The 22,479-nt window shown below is 62.2% G+C and overlaps 14 protein-coding genes across 14 annotated transcripts; 6 read left to right on the forward strand and 8 right to left on the reverse strand.

The window, feature by feature from the left end:
• Positions 1 to 423: 423 nt before the first annotated feature.
• MRPS18 (Putative mitochondrial ribosomal protein S18) lies at positions 424 to 654 on the forward strand (the record flags this gene model as incomplete). The annotated part of the gene is made up of 1 exon (XM_001422466.1): positions 424 to 654. One exon carries the CDS (start codon positions 424 to 426, stop codon positions 652 to 654), a length of 231 nt encoding a protein of 76 aa, XP_001422503.1.
• Positions 655 to 707: 53 nt separating this feature from the next.
• OSTLU_29388 (predicted protein) lies at positions 708 to 884 on the reverse strand (the record flags this gene model as incomplete). Its single annotated transcript, XM_001422630.1, has 1 exon — positions 708 to 884. The coding sequence occupies one exon, from the start codon at positions 882 to 884 to the stop codon at positions 708 to 710; it is 177 nt and encodes a 58-aa protein (XP_001422667.1).
• Positions 885 to 1,182: 298 nt separating this feature from the next.
• Positions 1,183 to 1,716, forward strand: FBP14-2 (peptidyl-prolyl cis-trans isomerase, FKBP-type; the record flags this gene model as incomplete). The annotated part of the gene is made up of 1 exon (XM_001422467.1): positions 1,183 to 1,716. The coding sequence occupies one exon, from the start codon at positions 1,183 to 1,185 to the stop codon at positions 1,714 to 1,716; it is 534 nt and encodes a 177-aa protein (XP_001422504.1).
• A 13-nt stretch (positions 1,717 to 1,729) lies between these two features.
• Positions 1,730 to 2,440, reverse strand: OSTLU_29390 (predicted protein; the record flags this gene model as incomplete). Its single annotated transcript, XM_001422631.1, has 1 exon — positions 1,730 to 2,440. One exon carries the CDS (start codon positions 2,438 to 2,440, stop codon positions 1,730 to 1,732), a length of 711 nt encoding a protein of 236 aa, XP_001422668.1.
• A 415-nt stretch (positions 2,441 to 2,855) lies between these two features.
• Positions 2,856 to 4,925, forward strand: OSTLU_43765 (predicted protein; the record flags this gene model as incomplete). The annotated part of the gene is made up of 1 exon (XM_001422468.1): positions 2,856 to 4,925. A coding segment is annotated over one exon (2,070 nt), but the record flags the coding sequence as incomplete, so codon positions are not given.
• A 2,101-nt stretch (positions 4,926 to 7,026) lies between these two features.
• OSTLU_29392 (predicted protein) lies at positions 7,027 to 8,548 on the forward strand (the record flags this gene model as incomplete). The annotated part of the gene is made up of 1 exon (XM_001422469.1): positions 7,027 to 8,548. Exon 1 carries the CDS (start codon positions 7,031 to 7,033, stop codon positions 8,546 to 8,548), a length of 1,518 nt encoding a protein of 505 aa, XP_001422506.1. The 5' UTR covers positions 7,027 to 7,030.
• Positions 8,549 to 8,631: 83 nt separating this feature from the next.
• On the reverse strand, positions 8,632 to 13,854 carry OSTLU_43496 (predicted protein; the record flags this gene model as incomplete). Its single annotated transcript, XM_001422632.1, has 2 exons — positions 8,632 to 12,823; positions 13,055 to 13,854. 2 exons carry the CDS (start codon positions 13,852 to 13,854, stop codon positions 8,632 to 8,634), a joined length of 4,992 nt encoding a protein of 1,663 aa, XP_001422669.1.
• A 298-nt stretch (positions 13,855 to 14,152) lies between these two features.
• Positions 14,153 to 15,498, reverse strand: OSTLU_29394 (predicted protein). The gene has a single exon (XM_001422633.1). It carries the CDS (start codon positions 15,284 to 15,286, stop codon positions 14,180 to 14,182), a length of 1,107 nt encoding a protein of 368 aa, XP_001422670.1. The 5' UTR covers positions 15,287 to 15,498; the 3' UTR covers positions 14,153 to 14,179.
• A 220-nt stretch (positions 15,499 to 15,718) lies between these two features.
• On the reverse strand, positions 15,719 to 16,240 carry OSTLU_43898 (predicted protein; the record flags this gene model as incomplete). Its single annotated transcript, XM_001422634.1, has 1 exon — positions 15,719 to 16,240. The coding sequence occupies one exon, from the start codon at positions 16,238 to 16,240 to the stop codon at positions 15,719 to 15,721; it is 522 nt and encodes a 173-aa protein (XP_001422671.1).
• A 465-nt stretch (positions 16,241 to 16,705) lies between these two features.
• Positions 16,706 to 17,527, reverse strand: OSTLU_43577 (predicted protein; the record flags this gene model as incomplete). Its single annotated transcript, XM_001422635.1, has 1 exon — positions 16,706 to 17,527. The coding sequence occupies one exon, from the start codon at positions 17,525 to 17,527 to the stop codon at positions 16,706 to 16,708; it is 822 nt and encodes a 273-aa protein (XP_001422672.1).
• Positions 17,528 to 17,779: 252 nt separating this feature from the next.
• OSTLU_29397 (predicted protein) lies at positions 17,780 to 18,630 on the reverse strand (the record flags this gene model as incomplete). Its single annotated transcript, XM_001422636.1, has 2 exons — positions 17,780 to 18,549; positions 18,627 to 18,630. 2 exons carry the CDS (start codon positions 18,628 to 18,630, stop codon positions 17,792 to 17,794), a joined length of 762 nt encoding a protein of 253 aa, XP_001422673.1. The 3' UTR covers positions 17,780 to 17,791.
• An 856-nt stretch (positions 18,631 to 19,486) lies between these two features.
• On the forward strand, positions 19,487 to 20,119 carry OSTLU_18982 (predicted protein; the record flags this gene model as incomplete). Its single annotated transcript, XM_001422470.1, has 1 exon — positions 19,487 to 20,119. A coding segment is annotated over one exon (633 nt), but the record flags the coding sequence as incomplete, so codon positions are not given.
• A 319-nt stretch (positions 20,120 to 20,438) lies between these two features.
• Positions 20,439 to 21,500, reverse strand: OSTLU_25840 (predicted protein; the record flags this gene model as incomplete). Its single annotated transcript, XM_001422637.1, has 1 exon — positions 20,439 to 21,500. One exon carries the CDS (start codon positions 21,498 to 21,500, stop codon positions 20,454 to 20,456), a length of 1,047 nt encoding a protein of 348 aa, XP_001422674.1. The 3' UTR covers positions 20,439 to 20,453.
• Positions 21,501 to 22,026: 526 nt separating this feature from the next.
• OSTLU_8494 (predicted protein) lies at positions 22,027 to 22,434 on the forward strand (the record flags this gene model as incomplete). The annotated part of the gene is made up of 1 exon (XM_001422471.1): positions 22,027 to 22,434. A coding segment is annotated over one exon (408 nt), but the record flags the coding sequence as incomplete, so codon positions are not given.
• Between the last annotated feature and the right edge of the window lie 45 nt (positions 22,435 to 22,479).

Here is a 22,479-nt window from a genome sequence, read left to right on the forward strand (position 1 = left end):
CGCGGGATGCTCGCGATCGCTCGATCGCGCGCGACGGCGGCGCTTCGCGCGTCGCGCGTCGCGCGCGCGATCGAGCGCGAGGGCGGCGCGGCGACGGCGACGGCGACGGCGACGAAGGCGACGGCGCGCGCGCGATCGAGCGACGGCGCGGACGCGGACGCGGACGCGACGGCGTCGACGTCGACGACGACGACGACGACGCGCGCGCGCGGACGCGCGCGCGCGGAGGACGGCGCGGACGAGACGGCGTCGAGGCTGGCGAGCGCGGCGAGCGGGACGCGCGAGGTCGAGCGACCGGCGCGGTTGAGTCGAGATCGGTTGTATTATCCGGGACAGAACTACGAGCCGAGCGATTTAGCGGCGCAGACGGCGAGAACGGCGCCGGTGCGACACACGGCGGCGGGGAAGACGGTGAAGAATCCGATGCGAGGGAAGGCGGTGGAGGCGACGCTGCTCGAACGCGCGGCGTACGAAGACGCGAGGTTTTTGACGCAGTTCGTGAGCGATACGGGGAAGATTTACCCGAAGCGACGGTTAGGGGTGAGCGCGAAGGCGCAGCGGAAGATCGCGCGCGCGATCAAAACGGCGCGGCAGATGGGGATTTTGCCGTACACGTCTCGTCTTCCGCAGTTTCAACGCAGCCGCGAGACGTGACGCGACGCGAAGCGACGTACGACGTAGCCTAATGCGTGTCACAACACGACGCGCTACACCGCGCGCTCCGCTAACTCTAACTCTAACAGTTCCCTGATCCCTCGCTCGATCTCCGCGAGCGACGTCTCGACTTCTCGCAGCGCGTTCGCCGCCTCGACCTCTCGCGTCGCCGCGTCCCGCCTCGCGTCTCGCGCCCTCCCCAGTCCCTCGTCCACCGTCATCTCCGCCATGAACCCCAGTCCCACGTCCACGAACACCGTGCGCGCGTCGTGCGCCCGCGCGCGCGCGCGTATCTCCCCTCCCACGTCCACCAGCGCGTCGAAACCGCCGCCGTCGCCGTCCTCTCGCAACCGCGACAGCTTCGCCTCGAGCGCCTCCCACGCCTCGCGGTCCTCGCGCGCGTCCTCGAGCGCGCGCGCGCGCGTCGCGCGCTCCGGCACCAGCGTCTCGCGCGCGACCGCCGCGCGCGCGACCGCGTCGCCGCGCGCGCGCGACGTCATTCGTCGTCGCGTCGAGGACTGACGCCCCATGCTCGCGCGCCGCGACGCCCTCCTGAGCGCCGCGCTGAGCGCCGGCGCGCTCGCGCGACCGCGACGCGCGCGCGCGGCGCCGGCGCCGACGTTCGCGCCGACCAGGGACGGCGTGCGGTTCCGCGACGCGCGCGTCGGCGACGGACCCGAGGTGTTCGCGCACGACGCCGTCGTCATCCTCTTCACCGCGCGCGTCCTGCCGAGCGACGACGGCGCGCTCGATCGGCGGCGCGCGGGGGACACGTTCGATCCGTTCGTCGTCGGCGGCGCGGGCGCGAGCGCGTCGAAGGGATTCAAGCTGGAGATTGGGAGCGCGACGAATGACATTCCGGAGGGCTGGGCGCGCGCGTTCGAGGGCGACGGCGACGCGATGCCGCGGATGCGAATCGGTGGGAAACGAATCGTGCGGATACCGCCGAGCTTGGCGTACGGCGAGCGAGGGCATCACTGTCGAGACGGCGTGCGAGGGGCGTGCGAGGTGAACCCGGGGGAGAGCGTGGAGATTGACTTTGAGATTCTTCGGTACACGTGACGCGTCATCGTCGCTATCGATGCTCGTCGTCGGAGACGGTCGTCGCGGCCTGGGCGAGGGCTTTCTTCTTTAGCATCCATTTCGGCGCGTCGTCGCGGCGGGGCGACAACGCGCTTACCGAAGCCGGCGCGACGCCTTTCGCCTTGGCCTCGAACACGCCGTCGTCCTTCGCGGCGGCGCCGATGGCGACGATGTACGATTTCTTCTCGTCTCCGGACGGAAGCGCGGTGAATATCTGCGCGAAGACGACGACGTTCGGGTCCTTCAAATTCACCGAGACTTCGCACTCGGCGTCGGCGTCCTTGAACGCTCGCTCGCACGCCTTCGCAATCTTCGGCACCATCACCGCGCGCCCGTGCGCGACGTCGGACGCGTCCGTGTCTTCCTCGCTAACGCTAGCGGTGCTATCCACCCTCTTGTTATACACCACCGCGAACGCGATCGATTTCGATCTCGCGTCTTCGCTCCGCGCGCGCGTCTCCCGCACGACTCTCTCCACGCACGCTCGCATCCCGTCCTCGTCCCCGACCTCGAACGCGCCGTCGATCGGGTACATCTTGTATAAAAATTCCGACCCCTCGTCCTTCCCTCCTCGCACGTCGTCGAGCGCTCGTTTCACCGTCGCCGTCGCCGTCCGCGCCGAGCCGCCGCCGCTCGCCGCCATCAACAGCGCCCCCCTCGCCGGCAGTTTCACCGGCGCGTACGCCGAGTCCTCCCCCAGCATCCGTCGCAACGCCGCCGTCGCGCTCTTCTCTCTCGATTGCCGGCACGTCGCGAACACCGCTCGGACGGCGCCGTCGCCGTCGCCGCGCTCGAGCAGCGTCGCCCGCAGCGTCGCGTACGCGAACCTCCGAAACTCGCCCGCGCCGCGCGCGCGCTTCGCGTCGCCGCCGTCGTCGTCGTCGGCGTCGTCGCGCGGCGCTCGGCGTCGCATCTGCGCCTCGGCGGCGTCGCGCAGGCGCGCCGACGGCGACGACATGGATTTCGGCGCCAAAACGCCGCGCAGTGACGACCGACGTCGTCGTCGTCGCGCGCGCCGGGCGCGCGCGATACCGCGCGAAGGCGCGAGCGCGCCGTTCGCATCGTCGTCGTCGTCGTCGACGGCGCGTGTGAGTCGAACGGCGCGACGGGAAGGCGCGATGCGTCGACGCGTCGCGAATGTCTCGCGGCATCTTAATCTCAATCTCGCGACGCGCGCGACGCGCGGACGGGCGATCTGGACGGCTCGAGCGGATCGAGACGACCGCGCGGATGTCGCGGCGCGAACGGGGGGGCGGGACGCGGCGGGAGAGACGTCGGGGCGCGAGGGGGTGGAGGTGGACGCGGGGACGGCGGCGAGGCGGACGACGAACGGCGTGCGAGCGCCGTTCGAACCCTCGGGAGATCAGCCGAGCGCGATCGAGCGGTGCAAGGAGCTGCTGAGCGATCGCGATAGGAAGTTTGTGTGCCTGAGGGGGGCGACGGGGACCGGGAAGACGTACGTCGTGGCGAACGTGTTGGCGGCGCAGCGAAAGCCGGCGCTCGTGGTGGTGCCGAATAAGACGCTCGCGGCGCAAGTCGCGCGCGAACTTCGGGCGTATCTGGGCGAGAGTCACCGGGTGGAGCTGTTTGTGTCGCATTTCTCGGTGTACGTGCCGGAGTCGTACTCCAATGGGCGGTACACGGAGAAGCGAAGCGCGATTGATTCTGATCTGGACGCGTTGCGGCATCGAGCGACGCGAGCGCTCGTTGAACCTGGGAAGACGCCCGTCGTCGTCGCGAGCGTGAGTTGCCTGTATGGTTTGGGGTTACCGACGGATTACGTAGATGCGGCGCTGACGATCGAGATCGGGGCCTCGGCGTCGACATTCGGCATCGACGGCGTCGAGGATAAGCTTCGCGACGATTTACTGTACGAGCGCGTGATGCCGTACATGGATATTGAGCGCGGTCAATACAAAACTACCGCCGCACCTGACGACGACAACTGCTTCACCATCACTATTTGGCCGCCATATTTGGAAAGTGCGTTGGACGTACGAGTTCGAGGCGACGACGGCGTCGTCGTCGCGTGTGAAGCGCGCGGACGCCGGGTCGATTTACCGCTCACGATTTGGCCGCGCGTGCACTACATCACCCCGGCCGAGCGCCTGCAACGCGCGCTCGTGAGCATCAAGGCTGAACTGGACGAACAAACGAAGAAGCTTCGCGCCGAGGGGTGCGCGATCGAGGCTGATAGACTGGAGCAGAGAACCAACGCCGACTTGACCTTGCTGCGAGAGCTCGGTTGGTGCCCAGGCGCCGAGCACTACAGCCGTCATTTACGCTGCGCAAAGCCCGAAGAGCCGCCGGTGACGCTTCTGGATTACTTTTCATACTCAGCGGACTCCCAAACGCGTCGCGACTGGTTATTGGTCGCCGACGAATCTCACGTCATGCTGCCGCAACTTCGCGCGATGCACGGCGGCGACAGAAGCCGTAAAACGGCGCTCGTGGGCGCCGGTTATCGTCTGCCATCGGCGTTGGACAATCGTCCACTCATGAGCGAAGAATTCTGGCAGCGTGTCCCGCAGGCACTGCTCGTGAGCGCGACTCCGGGCGATATTGAGACGGAATGGGTCGGCGGCAAGTCGAGCGATGCCATGGTTGACATGGTCGTGCGACCGAGCGGCGTGCTCGATCCGCCGGTGCACGTCGTAGGCAAAGAGAATCAACTCGAAGCGTTGGCACAGCGAGTGAATGAGAAAGCTAAGATTGGCGAACGCTCGCTGGTGTGCGTGCTCACCAAGGCGGACACCGAGGATCTGTCGATGTACTTGAACGCGCACGGCGTGCGCGCCGATTGGGTGCACTCAGAGCTCACTGCCCCGCAACGTGCCGAAAAACTGTCCAAGCTTCAACAAGGCGAACTAGATTGTATCGTGGGTGCGCAGCTTCTGCGCGAAGGCTTGGATCTACCTTCAGTGTCGCTCGTCGCCATTTTAGATGCGGATATTCCTGGTTTCATGCGAAGCGCGCGCTCGTTGATGCAGATGGCTGGCCGGGCGGCGCGGAACAAGAACGGCGAATGCGTGCTCTTTGCGGATTCCATCACCGCCGCCATGAAAGAGATGATGAATGAGGTCGATCGTCGTCGCGTGAAACAACACAAGCACAATGTCGACAACAATCTCGTTCCGGTGACGGCGACGTTGGGGTCTTCGACGTCGACGCTCTCTCTCTTCGACGTCATGGCGGATGAGATCGAACTTGAGAAGCAAAAGTGGGCCGTAGAACAGTCCGCTGCGCTCACGTCGCCGAAGAGTGCTGAAGTAGACACGGAAGCCGTCGATAAAGCGCTCCGAAGTTGGCGAAAGCGACGAGAAGGCGGCGGCGTACGGCCGGGTCCGAAACCGTCAGACGCGCTCAAAGAAGTGCAGGTGGAGGAGGGCGAAAAACTCGTCGCCGAGACTGTGTTAGATGCGTATGGGCTCGATGCGACGCATGTCGAGCGACTCAGGCGTTTACATCGCGATATGCCATCGAAAACAGGAGTGTATCGATGGATCGATGAGGCTGGCAACGTGCTTTACGTCGGCAAGGCGAAGAATTTGCGCTCGCGGACTGGGCACTATCTGTCGCCCGCATTGATACAGTCATCGCCGCGACATCGAAAGCTCTTAGCCTCAGCACGCACTCTCGATGCTGTGCTGACGCCAGGCGGCGAAGCCGATGCGCTTGCGCTCGAAGCGAGATTAATTCAGCGCGAGCGTCCAGCGTTGAACATTTTGCTGAAGGATGCGCCGAAGCCCGAAAGCGCGCGAATCGTTTTGACATCGAGGGATGCCGACGGGCGTATTTTCGTGGCTAAGTTTCAAAATGAGTTCGACCCCACCAGAGCCGAGAAAGTGTGGACTCTCCCCACTCGCGAAGCAGCAATTCGTATGATGGCTGTTCTCGAACGTGCGCTCGATTTGCGCGGCGTTTCGTTTCGCTCGCGTTTCGGCGAAACCGCCGCCGTCGCGCAGTGGCGCTTCGCCGCGGAAGTCGCGACTTTGGTACTCGATGCCAAGTATGACGAAGCGGTCGCGGCACTGGAAGACCGTGGTGAAGTTGCGTCGGCGCTTGAGTTGCGAATATCCGCCCAAGAAGAAGCCGAGCGAGGCCAGGGCGCTCGCGGTTCGCTCGCTGCGCTCCTGCAAGCGGACTCCGCGGCAAAGCAATGGAACATGGATGTCATCGCTGCCGCGAGCAGTGGTGGTGCGACATGTGCGGTAAAGATCGTTAAAGTGCGCGACGGTACAATAGTTGACGTCTACGGTACGAGTGTGGATGTGCCGAATGCCACAGCGGACGACGCCATCGCCGAGGCCACTCTAGCCGAAGCCGCACAGCTCGTCGCCGAGCAGATGTACTTGAGCGAATTCTCCGATCGCCCGGACATGGTGTACATCCCGCACACTATCGCAGAACCGATGAACTTACGCGCAGCGCTTCGTCACACCGGCGTCGGCGCCAACGCGACGAAGAAGAGTAAGGTCTTGCACCACGGTGCCGCCAAGGAAGGATCGCTCCTCGAGGCGCTCGCGGAAATGGCACTCGAGAACGCCGACGAATCCGCGCGCGCAACGGCGGTGAAATCCGCCGCGGCGCTTCGCTTAAAGGACGCCATCGGACTCGATGAGTCCCCCACGAGCATCGAAGGCGTGGACGTTTCTCATCTCGCCGGCCAGAACGCTGTGACGAGCTTTGTTCGATTCGAGGGAGGTTCGCCGGCGCCGCTCAAGCATCGCCGATACCAGCTCAGTGAAGCCGTAACACCAAGCGACGACTATGGTGGTATCGCTGAGTCAATAACCGCGCGCTTGGCGTCCAAGAGCAAACTTCCGGACGTCTTTCTCATCGACGGTGGAGTCGGCCAACTCACCGCGGCGGCGCACGCGCTTCGCGAAGGCGGCGTCGTCATCTCAAACATGATCGACGACGACAACACCCCGATCGCCGATTCCAGCGCAAAGGCACATCGAACCGTTGCCTTGTGCGCGCTCGCCAAGGGCCGAAGCAGCGGTGAAGAGGCTCTATGGGTCCCCGCGCTCTCGCCCGGAGGCGTCGTCATGGGCCGAAAAGTCGACGACGCCCACCTTGACGCGCTAAAACTTCTCCGTTCGGTGCGCGACAGCGCCCACGCCGTGGCGCTCGGCGCGCATCGTTCTTTACGTCGCGAAGAGCGACTAAACGCCTTCGCTTAGCGCATTATCGCATTGTATTTATCATTTATCTCCGCGCGCGTTAAATTTCAAACCTGCGAGCCGCCACCGCTGCGCGTAGCACATCGCGACTCTCGCGGACGCACACCATGCCCGCCCTCGCCCGCGCCCTACTGAACGCGCGCGTCGCGCCCGCGCCCGCGCGATCGCACGCTCGAACGCACCGCCGCGCGACGATCCGCGCGGCGTCGCGCGACCGCGTCTTTGACGCCCAGGACTTGGCGCTGAGCGACCTCACCGCGCTGTCCCCGCTCGACGGACGCTACGCGAGCAAGACCGCGGCGCTGCGAGGCGCGTTCAGCGAATTCGCGCTCATCCGCGCGCGCGTCTACGTCGAAGTGCGATGGTTGCAAACGCTCGCGGCGATTCCAGAGGTGGTGGAGGTGCCGCCGCTGAGCGCGGAGGCGAACGCGTTCCTGGAAAACTATCTGACGAATTTCGACGTCGTCGAAGCGGCCAAGGTGAAGACGGTCGAACGGACGACGAATCACGACGTCAAAGCAGTGGAGTACGTGTTGAAGGACGCGCTGATGACGCAGCCGGAGCTGGCAAAGATTATGGAATTCACGCACTTTGCGTGCACGAGCGAGGATATTAATAATTTGAGTCACGCGTTGATGTTGAGAGATGGCGTGGCGACGTTGAAGCCCGAGATGACGAAGATGATCGATGCGATCGCGGCTATGGGGGTTGATTACGCCGCGACGCCGATGATGAGTCGCACGCACGGTCAACCGGCATCGCCGACGACGTTGGGTAAGGAGATGGCCAACGTGGCGTACCGCTTGGCGCGTCAAGTGAAGCAGCTCGATTCAATTCCGTTGTACGGTAAAATGGCCGGTGCCGTGGGTAACTACAACGCGCACATGTCGGCATATCCAAACGTGAACTGGCAGGCGGTGGCGGAAAAGTTCGTGACCGGACTTGGGCTTGATTTCAATCCATACGTGACGCAAATCGAGCCGCACGATTACATGGCTGAGCTCTTCGCGTGCGTGGAGCGATTCAACACCATCACGCTCGACTTCGACCGCGATATTTGGTCATACATCTCAATCGGCTATTTTAAGCAAAAGACCATCGCGGGTGAGGTCGGTTCTTCGACGATGCCGCATAAGGTGAACCCGATCGACTTTGAAAACTCTGAGGGCAACGTCGGCTTGGCAAACGCCGTTTTCGCGCATCTCGCCGCCAAACTTCCCGTTTCTCGGTGGCAGCGCGACTTGACCGACTCAACCGTTTTGCGAAACATGGGTGTCGGCTTCGGATATTCCATTCTCGCCTACCAATCCACCCTTCGCGGTATCAGTAAGCTCGAAGTCAACGCGCAAGCCATGGCGGACGATTTGGATGTCAACTGGGAGGTGCTCGCTGAACCAATTCAAACTGTCATGCGCCGATACGCGGTCGAAAAGCCGTACGAAAAGCTCAAGGAACTAACTCGTGGCCGCCGCGTCGACGCCGAAGGCATGCGCGAGTTTGTGTCCAACCTCGATATTCCGGACGAGGGCAAGAAGAGCTTGCTTGCGCTCACTCCGAGCACTTACATTGGCAACGCGACGGCTCAAGCGAAGGATATCTTGAACAAGTTGGCTGAAATCAAGTAGTATCGGGAGTCTTTAGTGTTTTTGTTTGTTATGTGATGATAAACCACGTGTGCTATCTAAATTTGCTACTTTTTGTGTGCGTCTCAGAGACGAATGTGCTTGCCCGTGGCTTTGTTAGCCTCTTGGTACTGTGCAGCCCGCACGATGTCGTGTTTGAGAGAAAACGAGCCCGTGCCCAGATCAACAGTGCGACCAACGACGATTCTCGACGATGGCGAGCTCAAGTCGTCCGTTTCTCCGCGAATTGTTGCGTCCGTTAAGAATGCCGTCGCCGTCTCGTAAGACATCTTCAGGAATGGCGAAGTGCTCTTTTCGATGCCAGATCTGTTGCAGGGTCGGTATTCACCTTGTTGCGTCATGAAGTCACCGATGAGAGAAAGATGACGCGTATCAACGCCGATGCCGTACACGCCGAATACAGCTTGCACTTCGCTCACGAGCGTCGATCGGCCCGCCTCGACCCCAAAGGTTTGCATGATGTCCCATACAGAATTTGATTTCATGGAGTTGACCTCGATGAGATCAGAGTTCGCCCAAGCGGCGCCAAAATTGATACCATCGGTTTGAATGGATAAAGGTTGCGAGCCAGTGGGATCTTCATCGTCCGTCTTGCCGACGACGAAAGTTTGCTTGATTCCCGGCGTTTCGCGAATGATCGTTTTCACGGCAACTTCTTGTGCGATTTCGAGCACGAGTACGTGAGGAGAGTTTATACCAGCTGGAACCGTGAACTCTATGGTTCGAGATTTTTCGTCACACACGATTGTCTCGACAACTTCATCCTCCGTCAGCTGTACGCCACAGTCCGTCATCTCACTCGAAGGAACTCGCTTCTTCTTTGACTTTGGCGTCTTGGCGCTAGCGTCGTCCGAAGAAGCATCGGAATCATCGTCACCGGAAGAAGATGAGCCATCAGAATCGCTGTCGACCTCAGTTTCGTCTATTTTGCGATTCTCCGTCTTTGCACCTTCCTCGTCTTCCTCATCGTCCTCGTCCTCATCCGACGCGTCGCCATTCTCAAATTTGACATTTTTCGCTCGCGCGGCGGAGTTCTTCTCTTTTTCGTCATCCTCTTCTTCGTCATCGTCCTTGCGAGGGTCCGTGGTTCCTTGCATCGGGCCATTTTTCGCGTTTTTCACGATGACACCATTGTTGCTTTTGCTCTTCCTCATGTCAGAGCCAATTCTCGCCACGAGCATTTTGGCGAACTTGCGCTTGACGGCGTGCAGAAATTCTGCAAACGTCACCTCATTTGGATCGTCGTCATTTTGACCTTCGCGCATTTGAATGACAACGGTATACAATCGTGAGAGTCCCTCATCTGGACCTATACCGTAGTCTTTCACCTTGATACAAAGCTTTGTGATGAGTTCGGCGAGGATCACTCGTCGGAGTCGGCGACAGAGCGTCTCAGCATTTTCCTTAGTTCTGCACCCAGGTTTCAACGGAAGTATCATGACGGGCGTCAAAAGCTTCTTTGATGCAGCCATGAGCAACTCTCGAAGACGAGGAATACCAAGCGTGACGTTTGCTTCGCCGCGGCCGGCAAAGTGGAAGGTATTCAACGTCATTTGTGTGGATGGTTCTCCAACAGACTGCGCGGCAATGACGCCGACGGCTTCGCCGGGGGGCGCAACGTACGTGAGATAACGCATATTCATCAGCATGGCAAACTCTTCAGCGGTCAAACCGGACTTTGCCGCCAATGAACTTTCATTCTTCTTTCCTTTCTCTTCGGCCCAGTAACCTTTCGGTCGCGAGTCGATGAACGTTTTAAGTTCATCGCCGAATTTCTCTGGCAACACTCCCAACTGGTCGCCAAAGTTTTCCATGCAGAATCGCGGTAGCTCTTCTTTACGACCTATGGTCTCAAGAACACTTACTTTTTTCTTGTTGAGCTTGGGCAACATCGAAATCGCGGCTTCGTTGTTGAGCAAAATGAGTTCCGGGTTTTCGGCAAGGAACTCAAACTTCTCCAAGTACCCAGAACGCGTGACGTCGACGCAATCCTCCCCGTATTGAAACTGCACAATGCTTCCATCGCTGTCACGCACGGTAAAATCGTAATGCACTCTCATCGATTCTAGGTTTTTCACCAAACAACGCTGCAAGTAACCAGAGCGCGCAGTCTTCACGGCGGTATCGACCAAACCTTCGCGACCAGCCATGCAGTGGAAAAAGTACTCGGCGGGATCCAATCCGCTAAAAAACCGACAGGCGATGTAACCGTTCGCCCGCGAGCTGATGTCGAAAGGCTCGAATGAAGGGAGCGTCTTACCACTCGGCATGCGAGGTACACGGCGACCCTCGAGCTCTTGCTGGCCCAAGGCGGCGGCGATTTGAGAAAAGTTCACAAGCGAACCCTTTGCGCCAGAGATGGTCATGATGGAGAGACAATTCTTTGAGAATGGCTTCTTTGTACCGAACGGGAGACACTTCTTCACGGTCGCCGAAGTCACCTTGTTCAAAGCGCCTGACGCTTTCATGTCCAATTGAGCGCCCCATTCGGGATTTTCGAGCAACTTCGCCGCGATAGCCGTCATCACTTCCTCATCCGATTTCCCGCTCGCTTCTGCGACATCTGCTGTAGCCGTCTTACACATCTCGTCTGCCTTGTTTAGCTCCACTACGCGATCTTTTTCTGCATCAGCGGTGAGAATCAAATCATCGATACCGCACGTAAAGCCATGCTTTTGCAAAAAGTTGGTAAAAAGTCGGGAAAAAATTGACAATAAAGCGCCGGCTGTGGACCGTCCGTGGAGCTCGGCCACGGCGTGCACAAGGCCGTACTTGCCGAACATATTCTTGTCTACGACCCCAGAGCAAAAGTAGTTTCGTCTAATAATCAGTCGATCTTCGCCAGAGTCTTCACCGCCGAAAAACGTGGCTGGGATCTTGCACGGTGCGCTGAACGTTAGCGGTGGTCGCCCTCGAGTGATGTGCGATAAAACCGCGGCGATGACTTGTTTGCCGGTCCAAAGTGCTTTTGGCTTGAGGAGAGCAGGCGCCGGGACGTCGATTTTCCCGTGCTCATCACCGCAGTAGTCCACGAGACCGCTGTAAAGAAGCTGCGTGAACTCGGATCGATCGAAGAAGCTGTCTCGCATGGAGAGCAACAACCCGGAACAGATGTGGTCTTGGATCAACCCTCTGAGAGGCTTCCCGTCCGTTGGTACGGTGAACTGACGATCGCCGTGCATGATTTCATACGCTTCGGCTCGTCCTAAGTGATCCTGCGGAAAGTGAAGGTTGATTTCATCCCCATCGAAATCGGCGTTGAAGGTGGAACAGTTGGAGTAGTGCATACGGACGACTCGCTGCCCCGGTAGAACCCGCGCAGTGTGCGCCAAAATACCAGGCTTGTGCAACGTTGGCTGACGATTAACGAGCATCACGTCGCCGTCGCGTAAATGTCTATACACCGTCTTTGCGAGCGGTCTCGCCGGCCCGTCCGCAGATCCAGCGGCCGTCGTTGCTAAGAGAGTCTTCGCTATGGCAGCTCGCTTTTCGGCGGTGAACTTGTCCAAGTGAATCACACGCCCTCGTTCGTCTTCGATCGCGTTCGCCCCTGGATGGATTTCAGGTCCGTTTTCAACGAGTGTGCGCATCAAGTCAACGTTATGTGGGGTGACGAGCTCGGGAAACGTGAGCTTTTTCGCGAACACCGGAGGAACGCCAATTTCGCTCGTGCCCAGGTATGGATCGGGGGAAATCACCGACCGTGCGGCGAAATTCACGCGCTTACCCATCATGTTCATGCGAAATAAACCCTCTTTCTTCTCAAGCTGCTGACGAATCCCAATAGCCTGCTTGGCTTCTTGGGTGTCAGCCTTCGTGGCGTCGATGAGCCGATTCACGCCGGATTGCAAAGCCAACCAAGCGCGTACGGCTCGGCCTGCTCGCACCTCAGGCGGCTCTGGGACCGTTGGAGGCGTCCTAAAGAGCTCGGCCAGACTTAAATTGGCCTGGATAATCGTCGTGAGCGCCGTATTTTGCGGGTGATCAAAGATCATATCGCCCATCTTGCTTGGCGGCCGGAACTTTGACGGAGCCACGAGGAGTGTTTGAATGAAAAACCTCGCCGGATCACTTCGACGCTCTTCGCCTCGCTTCGTGCACTTATTCGGTGGGGTCGTCGCCCAGATCATGGAACAAAAATCGTACTCGTACATCCATAAACGTTTAAGCAAAGCTCGAGCCTCAATTGGGGTGATGTAAAGCGACTTTGCCGCCTCCTGCACGCGCTCATCCACGGACATCGTCTCTGAGTCGCTACTATCGCTATCGTCGCTGCTATCAGACTGCGCGTCGACGTCTCGGGCTTCACTACTCTTTTCAGCCGCACCCACGTCATCCGTCGATCTATCCGACTCATCCCCTTCGCCGAGTCTCTTGCGCGCCTTCTTTTTCGCCGGCACGAGCTTCGGTTCCACAGCTGCGCCGGCCAACTTCGTCGCTCCAGCGTGTGAATCTGCGCTCTCGGCGCTAGCTTCGCGAGCAAGGTACGCCATATCGTCGTTGATGTCAATGCCCTTGGCTAAGTTGTTCTCGTGATGCGCCTTCGGAAGTGCACCTCTGAAGATCTTATTGTGTCCCTCGGGCGACACCTTCGGATTCATAGCCCCACAGTTCTCACACTTCTTCGGTTGTATCGCGAGAAACTCCTTGATTAAATTTCGCGCTGCCGTGGACGTGATCGAAGTCCATACGACCGGTTCACCTCGACCACGCGTTTTCAATCTCGGCAAGACGTCGTGGATGTTGTCTAAATCCATCTCCTCCGCATCGCCGTCGCCCTCGACCTCTTTAAACACTGAGCTCATCTCTTCCTTCGCCTTCTTGCTAATCTCCGGAAGTACTCCCTCGGCCGCTTCCATGTCACCATCCATGAGCATCTCTAACCGCTCTCGAAACCTTCGCACGCGACTGGCGTGCAAGCGAAACTTGTGACAATGAAAACACGTCGTCTTCAGCAACCGCACCACCGTGCCGAACGTCAACGGGTTGTACACCGGCACGACGAGCTCGAGGTGTCCAAAGTGTCCCGCGCACATCCCTCCCGGAAATTTACACGTCACGCACGTCGTTTTCGAGTCCGTCGGTCCGAGCGCGGGGTCGTACAGACCATCCGCCACCGCGTTGTTCAACCCGTCGAACAGCACCGGGTTCGTGATCCTCTTCACCGATATCTTGCGCACATCCTCGGCGTCGTAAAAGCTGAAGCTCGCGCTCGCGATCTCTTTCTGCACCAGTCCGCGCTGTTTGACCCGGTGTCGCGCCGTCGTCGCCGTCGCATCGCGCGGCATCGCGGCGCCGATGCCGGCGGCGGCGGCGGCGGTTCGAGCGCGGCGACGACGCGCGCGACGACGCGTTCGAGGCGCGCGCGACGGGAGCGCGCGCGATGAACGTTCGTACCCGCGGCGGGTGTCGTCGCGAAAGTCGCGCGGGCGCCGAGACGACGGGGCGTCCGTCTGTGCGGCGCGGGTTTTCAGTCGGTTGGAGCGACGGCTCTGCGAGGTCGCGTCGCGGAGAAGAAATGGATGAAACACTCTAAAGCTCGATTTGATCACACGCGAGACTACGGCGCTCGCGAACGATGTTGTTGTGTAGATCTATGGAGACTATGTTTTGTTAATGCATCGGAGAGTGCAGGTCGTCGTAATCGGAAGAATTGCTCACATAGGAAAGGGGCGGCGTGCCGAGATCGCTGCCGAGCGCGATAAACGTCGCGTTTGGATCCTCGAATTTTCTAATCCACGGGTGCTTCATAATGCGCTCGATGTTGAAACGACGTCGAGGGTCGACGCGCAAACATCCCGCGATCAAGTCTTTGGCGCCCATGCTGATGGAGTCCCACGTCTCCACGTCGTACTTGAAGGCGGTGAAGTTGCCTTGGCGAATTTTCTCGCAAAGCGTTCGACTATCTTCGCCTTCAAAGGGAAGGTATCCCGCCAATAACGTGTACATGATCACGCCGAACGACCATACATCCACCGACGGTTGCCGATCGCGTCCTCGAGAGTCCGGCTTCAAGCGCTCGGGCGCGGCGAAGTGTAACTTTCGCGCATCCTCTGGAAACGTTCGCGTCACCGGTTGTCCCAACTCATCCTCGATCTCGTACGTCCCGTACTCCACGACGTACGGCGAAGGGTGTCCCGCTAACGATGCATAACGCATCGACGTCACCACTAATTCCATGTTATCTTCCTCTCTAAACACCAACGTATCTAAATCCAAATTCCCACACGTCACCCCGCAGTCGACGAGGTGCTTCAACACCGACGCCAGTTGCACCATGATCTCCCGCGCCTCGTCCTCACCGAGCTTCGCCCCGTCCTTCTGTTGCAAGTAATCGATCAGTTTCGCCCCGCGCAACCGATCCACGATCAACACCCCCATCGCCGGTCTCTTTCGCAGCTCCGTGAAGCTCTCGTACACGCTCGCCACGCCGTCGTGACGCAACAACTGCAACACGTACTCCTCCATGGAAAACTGCGATATCGTCAAGCTCTCGCCGTCCGCCTGCTTTTTCAACCGCGCCAACACCGCCGTTCGCGCGCTCCCGTCTTCCCTCGACACGACGTCGAACGCGCCTCCGTACGCGTCGAACGTCGCCTTGGATTCCACCTCGTACGCGTCCACGAACGCCACCGGAAACAACGACTTCATCACCGCGAGCGACCGATCGCGCGCCTTCACGCTCCCCGCGCGCTTCAGCGTTCCCTGCGCGCATCCCATGACGCGCGCCCTCGCGCTCGCCGCGCGTCGTCGAATTCGCGTCGAATTCGCGTCGAATTCGCGTCGTTGAATTCGAAAGGTCGCGACGCGCGCGCGCGTCCCGCGATCGATCGACGCGCGCGTCGACCGCGTCGACCGCGTCGACCGCGTCGACCGCGTCGACCGCGTCGACCGCGTCGCGACGTGCGGACGCGCGCGCGAACGCGGCGAACGCGCCGGAGAATGCGCGACGTTTCGCGAAACCCACGATTGGCGATCCCGAGCCCCGCGAGACGAGACGCGAGACGAAGCGCGAGACGCGGCGACGCGCGAACGATCGACGTCGCGAACAAACAAACAAACAAACTAACACACACACCGCTACTCTCTTCCACGCCGACGCCCGCCGCGATCGATCGATCGATCGACGACGCGCGTCCTCCGGCGCGCGCGCTACGCGTCCTCGGCGCCGTCGTCGCGCGCGCGCTTCTCCCCCACCTCCGCGCTCGCCCGCATCCCCTCCAGCTCGTCCCGCAACAATTTCCCGTACCCGCCCCGCCCCGCGTCGTAGTACGTCCTGTACTCGTCTCGCACCTGCCCACCGGATTTCCCTCGTCCGAACTCGCGTCCCGGCTCGTAGCCCCAGTCGAAGTCGATCCTGATCTCGCGATCGTCCAGTTTCGTCCCGTTCAGGTACCGCACGCACCGCTCGGCGTCCGCGCGCGTCTCGTACTCGACGAACGCGAATCCGCACGGCGTGCGCCGCGCGCTGTCGAGGCCGACGACGATGGCGCGCACGACGCCGACGGATCGAAACAGCGCGTGCATCTGATTCTCCGTCGTGTAAAAGGACACGTTCCCGACGTACAGCGTCGTCGACGCGCGCAGGCGGTCGAGGTACTCGTCGAGCGTGCCGTTGAACCGGCGGTCTTTGTACTGCGTCAGCGGCTCGCGGTCGAGGAACAGGCGCGCCATGACGCGTCGATTCGAGATTCGATTCGATGCGGCGCGATGTGACGCGGCGTCGTCTCGCGTCGCATTCGTCGACGCGCATGCGCGAGCGATCGAGCGAGCGCGACGATGGCGACGACGACGACGCGGAACCGCGCGGGCGCGGCGCGACGGCGCGCGCGATCGCGACGTGGGCGAAGCGCGGCGTCGCGAGCGCGCTCGGCGTCGTCCTCGCGCTGTACGTCGTCGGTCTGGCGGTGCCGGAGGCGCGAGGCGACGAGGAAGCGGCGATAGAGGAAGCGCGCGCGACGGGACGCGCGAAAGAGACGCCGACGAGCTCGAGGATCGAGTACGTGCCGCAGGCGCCGCGCGCGGGACGATGAGACGACGAGGCGCTCGACGACGGCGCGACGGCGACGGTGTACGCATTAATTTTTTGTGTGAATTGTAATTGAAGCTACGGATGCTACGGCTACTGCGCGCGCGCGATCACGCGTCGGGCTCGAGCTTGATTTTTTTCGCTCGACGCTTTTCGGACGTCGGCGTCGCGGATTCCTTGAACGCGGACGGGCACGACGCGTCGGCGGCGAGCGGGCACTCGGCGCACTTCGGTCGAAGCGGCGTGCACGTGAGCTGGCCGAAGCCCACCAACAGCGGGTTGATCTCGATCCACTCGTCCCGGGGAAGCCAACGCTCGAGCGACGCGCGCGTGTCCTCGGGCGTCTTTTTACGCGGCGATCCATTCTTACCGATCGCGCGCTCGGGCGTCCACCCGAGGCGCTCGGTGATTCGATGCACGTGCACGTCGACGCAAATTCCCGTCGGCTTTTGCCATCCGACGTTCATGACCAAGTACGCCATCTTCGGTCCGACGCCCGGCAGCGCGCACAGCGTCTCGACGCTCGAGGGAATGTCCCCGTCGTACTCGTCCAATAAAATCTTCGCCGTCGCCCGTAAATATTGCGCCTTGCGCCTGTGAAATCCCACCGGGTTCAGCATCGCGTCCAGGGCGTCCTCATCCGTGTTCAGCACGTTCTCCGGCGTGCACCCGTGCGCGCGCAGTCGCGCCATCGCCGCGTGATTGATCTCGTCCCTCGTCTGCGAGCTCAGCATCGCGCTCGTGAGCGTCAAATATCTCCGATACTTTTCCTCATCCATCGCGCCGCCCTCGCCCTCGACGTCGGCGATCTTTTCGCACCCCATCGTGTCCACCGCCGCCCGCGGTCCCTCCGCGCGCCAACGCTTGATCGTCGCCAGCGTCTTTTCCCATCCCTCCGGCGCCGTCGTCTCGCGCGCGGGCTCGAACGCCATCTGCACCGTCTTCGAGCGGCGCTTCGGCGTCGACGGCGGCGCGACGGCGGCGCGCGTCGTCGTCGCGTCGTCGACGTCGCGGCGTCCGGGCGCGGGCGCGCCGAGGGCTTGGGAAAACGCGCTTCCCATCGCGCGCGCGCGCGAGTCGACGACGCGCGCGAGGACGCGAGGGCGCATGCGCCGAGGTGTGCGGAGCCGACGCGACGCGCGACGAGGCGAACGACTCGCGCGGCGCGCGTGGATTACAAAACGCGGCGGCGACGATCAGTTCCAATCGTCCTCGGGCTCGTCGTCGGCGACGTCGGCGGCGCGCGCGTCGGCGACGATCGGCGACGCCGCGGCGGCGGGCGCGACGGCGGCTAATACCTCCTCCTTGAGCGGCTTCTTAAAGAATTGTCGCAACGTCGCGATGTGATTCAGCACCTCGCGCTTGCCTTCGCCGTTCACGGATGAGGTGTAAAGCATGGGCGGTAACTCGTCCCAATACTCGCTCACTTCGCGGCAAAATTCTTCGACGTTTTCCGCCGGGTTGGCGCGCTTGCCGGCGCCAACTTTTTTACGCTTGTCCACCTTGGTGAACACCACGGTCACGGGCACGCCGGCTTCGCCGAGCCAATCGAGACACTCCAAATCTAAACGCTGCGGTTTCACCGTGCTGTCGATCAAGAGCAACACGGTGATGAGCGATTCTCGTTTGATCAAATATTCGCGCGTAAACGCCGCCCACTTTTCTCGCAAATCCTCCGGCGCGTTCGCGTACCCGTAACCGGGAAGATCGACGAGGTAAAACTTCCCATCCCCGGTCGTCATGCGATAGTGATTGATCGTCTGCGTCTTCCCAGGATTCTTCGACGTCTTCGCCAACGACTTACGATTCGTGAGCATGTTCACCAGCGAGCTCTTCCCGACGTTCGACCGACCGATGACGGCGATCTCCGGCAGCGTCGGTTTCGGGCATCCCGCCAAGTCCACGCACGCCTGCACGAACTCGCAGCTCTTCACATTCGCCCCGCGTCCCTGATCTGCGAGCTCGAGCGTGCGCACGCCCAGCGCGCCTTCGTCGTCGTCGTCGTCGTAATCCTCCGCGTAATCCTCGAACCCATCCGACGTCTCCAGCACCACCACGTCCTCCGCGCGCCCTTCCCGTCGCGTCGCGTCGCTTCCCGTCGCCGTCGTCCGCCGCTTCGCCCGCGCGGGCGCCGGGACGTCGTCGTCGAAGTCTCGACACTCCCTCGGCGCGTCTCGCGTCCTCGCGCGTCCGCCGCGTCCGCCGCGTCCGCCGCGTCCGCGCCCGCCGCCGCCGCCGCCGCCGCGCCCCCGCGCGCGCGCGCGCGTCGCCGTCGTCTCGCCGCGCGCGGACGCCTCCGCGCGCGCGTGCGACGCCGCGCGCGCGGCGAACGCGCCGCCGCCGCCGCATTCGCCCGGACGTCCTCGCGCCGTCGTCGCGACCGCGACCGCGCGCGCGCGCGCGCGCGAGGGCTCGCGCGCGGCGCGGCGCGCGACGGAGGCGCGCGCGCCGCGCGCGAGCGCGCTCGCGGCGCCGCGGAGCATGTCGACGCGATGTGACGCCGCCGAGCGCCATCGCGCGACGCGTCGCGCCGCGATTCGACGCGCCCGACTTCGCGCGTCGACGCCGCGCGCGCGCGCGCGCGAGAGCGCTCGACGCGCGTCGTCGACGGCGACGCCGGGACGCGGCGACGCGGATTCGGGACGCGGCGCGCCGAGGACGGATCGAAGATTTAAAATTAAATCAAAATGTCGAAACGGTCGGACGACGGCGACGACGACGAGGCGCGCGCGACGATGCGCGCGCCGCACGAGCGCGCGATGCGGGTGAAAATGATATCGACGACGCGACCGGCGACGGCGGCGCACGAGCTGGACGCGTCGGAGGCGCTGCTGAAACGGGACGGGAAGGACATCCATAAGCGAAGCGCGGCGAAAAAGGCGCGGTACGCGATGGTGTTCCCGGGACAGCTGAGCGTGAGCAAAGAGGGAAGGATCGGGGAGATGCGAGAGATGCACACGCAGGCGCCGGTGGTGTACTTGGATTTCGAGGGAGGGCGGATAAAGATGCTGGGGAGCATCGTGCGGCCGAAGTCGACGCGATACTTTACGCTGAACGCGAAGTCGAAGGATAGGATGAACCTGGAGGAGTGGTTCGAGAGCGTGATCGTGTTTCCGAGTTGGTACTGGATCGGGACGAAGGAGGAGAATCCCGAGGAGAAACCGTTGGCGCTTCCGGCGGAGTTGGGGGATTTGGCGGGGGAGGCGGAGACGGATTGGGACGCGTCCGTGGCGGCGGGGAGCGGAAAGGCGGCGACGACGCCGACGACGGGTGCCACGGCGACGGCGATGAAGGCGAGTGAAACCGTTGTCGGCGATGACGCGAAAGACGCCGCGGACGGCGGTCGAAGACCGCGTCGACAAGCCGCGACGGTGGCGCGCAAGAAGATGTACGCCGACGACAGCGAGGCGGAAGAGGCGAGCGACGACGACGACGACGACGGACGCGTCACGTCCCCGATCGTCGTGCGTGGAAAAGTGGAGTCGTTCATGCCTCCACCGCCACCCGTGACAGCTCCCGCGCCGGTGCGCGAATCGATCGCGGCGCCCGCCCGAACGTCCGTTTCGGCGCCGTCGCGACGAGCCTCCGTTTCGGCGCCGTCGCGACGAGCCTCCGTTTCGGCGCCCAAGGTGGCGCCCGCGGCGAAGCGTCAGAAGAAGGACAGCGACGCCATCGTCATCGAGAGCGACTCGGACGATATCGAAAAGTCGGATGATGACGATGATGAGATGGAGCTCGACGACGACGACGACGAGAGCGAGAGCGAGGACGAGGACGACGACAGCGATTTCGAATGACTTGGGCGATTAGCGAGCGTTGAGTGTAATTCATTAAAATCAATATGCCACGAGACGGGTCTCAATACTTCTTCAAGAACTCTTGCAAGTCTTGCACCGCGGATTTCGACCCGACGAACATCGGGCTCTTTTCGTGAATATGCTTCGGCACGACGTCGAGCACGGATTCGTTCGCCTTCGGGCCTCGCGTCGACATGCCACCGGCTTGTTCGGCAATCATGGAGATTGGCGCGATTTCATACAGCAACCGCGCCTTACCGTTCGGCGCCGACGTATCTGGCGGGTATAGCCAAATTCCGCCATAGAGCAAAGTGCGGTGGAAATCTCCGATGAGCGCTCCGATGTACCGATACGTCCACGGCTTGCCGCCGTCGCTACCACCCTTTTGTAGATGCGCGACGTAATCCTTGAGCTCGGGCGCCCACAAGTTGACGTTGCCGTTATTCCCCGAGTAAATGCGTTGCATCTTATCCCCGTCCGGAATCGTCACGCGTTCCTTCGAGCACACGAACTCGCCGACGTTTTCGTCAAAGTCGTACTGCGCGACGCCGTCTCCCGTCGTCAGCACGAACACGCACGACGAGCTATACATGCAGTATCCCGCCGCCACGAGCGCCTCGCCGCTCTGCAACGAATTCGTCAAGCAATTCGCCAGCGTCTCCTCCGCGCTATCCGTATCCTTAATCTCGCACGCGCCCGGCGCGTACACCCCGAAGATGCTCCCCGTCGTCACGCACGCGTCGATGTTGCTCGACCCATCGATCGGATCGAACGTCACGATGTATCCACTCGCTCGTTCCACCGCGATCGGCGTGTCTTCCTCCTCCGTCACGATCACGCTCGCCCGTCCGCACGCGCGCAGCGTCTCCACGAAGACGTCGTTCGCGATGACGTCGAGTTTCTTCTGCTCGTCCCCGCTCGCGTTCGACCCGCCGGCGGCGCCGGTGTTCCCCGCGATCGGCGCGCGCGCGACGAGCGCGCGCACGCGCTTGCACGCGATGGCGACCGAGTTGAGCGCGATGGCGAGATCGGCGTCGATGTCCCCGCGCGCGCTCGCGCTCGCCAGGTGCGCGCTGAGCGACTCGCCGAGCGCGGCGCGCGCGCGCATCGCGCGCGCGGGCGCGCGGCGCGCGCGTCGCGGCGCGCGCGCGGGCGCGCGAGCGATGCGGGCGCGCGCGGCGAGCGTCGACATGGCGTCGCGTCGCGGAGTGTCGAATCGCGACACTCATCCGCGCGCGACGCGCGAACGACGCCGACGCGCGCGCGGGATGTCGCGCGCGAGCGTCGCGGCGACGCCGCGCGCGCTCGCGCGCGCGCGCGCGACGTCGCGCGTCGCGCGAGGTCGACGCGCGGTGGAACGTTTGAGAATTCTCGAGCGCGCGACGACGACGACGCGCGCGAACGCGTACGACGACGGCGACGGGGACGGCGACGACGACGGGAGACGCGCGTACGAGCGCGGGTCGCGGTCGACGACGCAGGGCGATCGCTTGCGGGAGGCGCGACGGCGGGAATCGGCGTACGAGCGCGCGCCGCCTCGAGCGGGACGGGGCGGCGGCGGCGGCGGAAGGATGGCGTACGAGGACGACGGGTACGACGACGGTGGTGGACCGGGAAAAGAGTTGAATAAATTTCTCATCGCGGGCGCGTTCGTGGTGGGGATCGGGGCGGGGGTGGTGTTCGACACGGCGGTGGACTTGGAGCCGTCGAACGTGGCGTCGAGGGAGATTTTGGATAGGCGGACGCCGAGCTCGGAGCTGTGCATGGCGAACGGGGCGTCGGCGATGGTGTTTGATCAACGCGTGTTCTTGTCGTTGAACCCGTTTAACGTGTACGTGGCGCAGCCGGAGGTGAAACCGGGGTGCGTGGTTCGCCGGTCGAATTGGGGCGTGTTGGAGCGAAACAACGTAGTGGATAAAAAGGCTGAAGACGTGTGCAAGCAGCATTTGAACACGTTCGCGTTCGTGGGTGATCTAGACAAGTCCCCGGAGGTGTCGTGCGTGTATCACAGCGAGGACGCCGAGAATCAATTCATGAAGGATCCGTCCAAAGCGGTGTTGGGGGACGGAGTCGCCCAAGCGATGCGC

This window comes from Ostreococcus lucimarinus, chromosome 20 (genome assembly GCF_000092065.1).
Source record: "Ostreococcus lucimarinus CCE9901 chromosome 20, complete sequence".
NCBI lineage: Eukaryota > Viridiplantae > Chlorophyta > Mamiellophyceae > Mamiellales > Bathycoccaceae > Ostreococcus > Ostreococcus sp. 'lucimarinus'.

Coding starts and splice junctions, on each gene's coding strand:
- OSTLU_29394 (XM_001422633.1), bottom strand. CDS start 15,286: ATGGGATGCGCGCAGGGAACGCTGAAGCGCGCGGGGAGCGTGAAGGCG.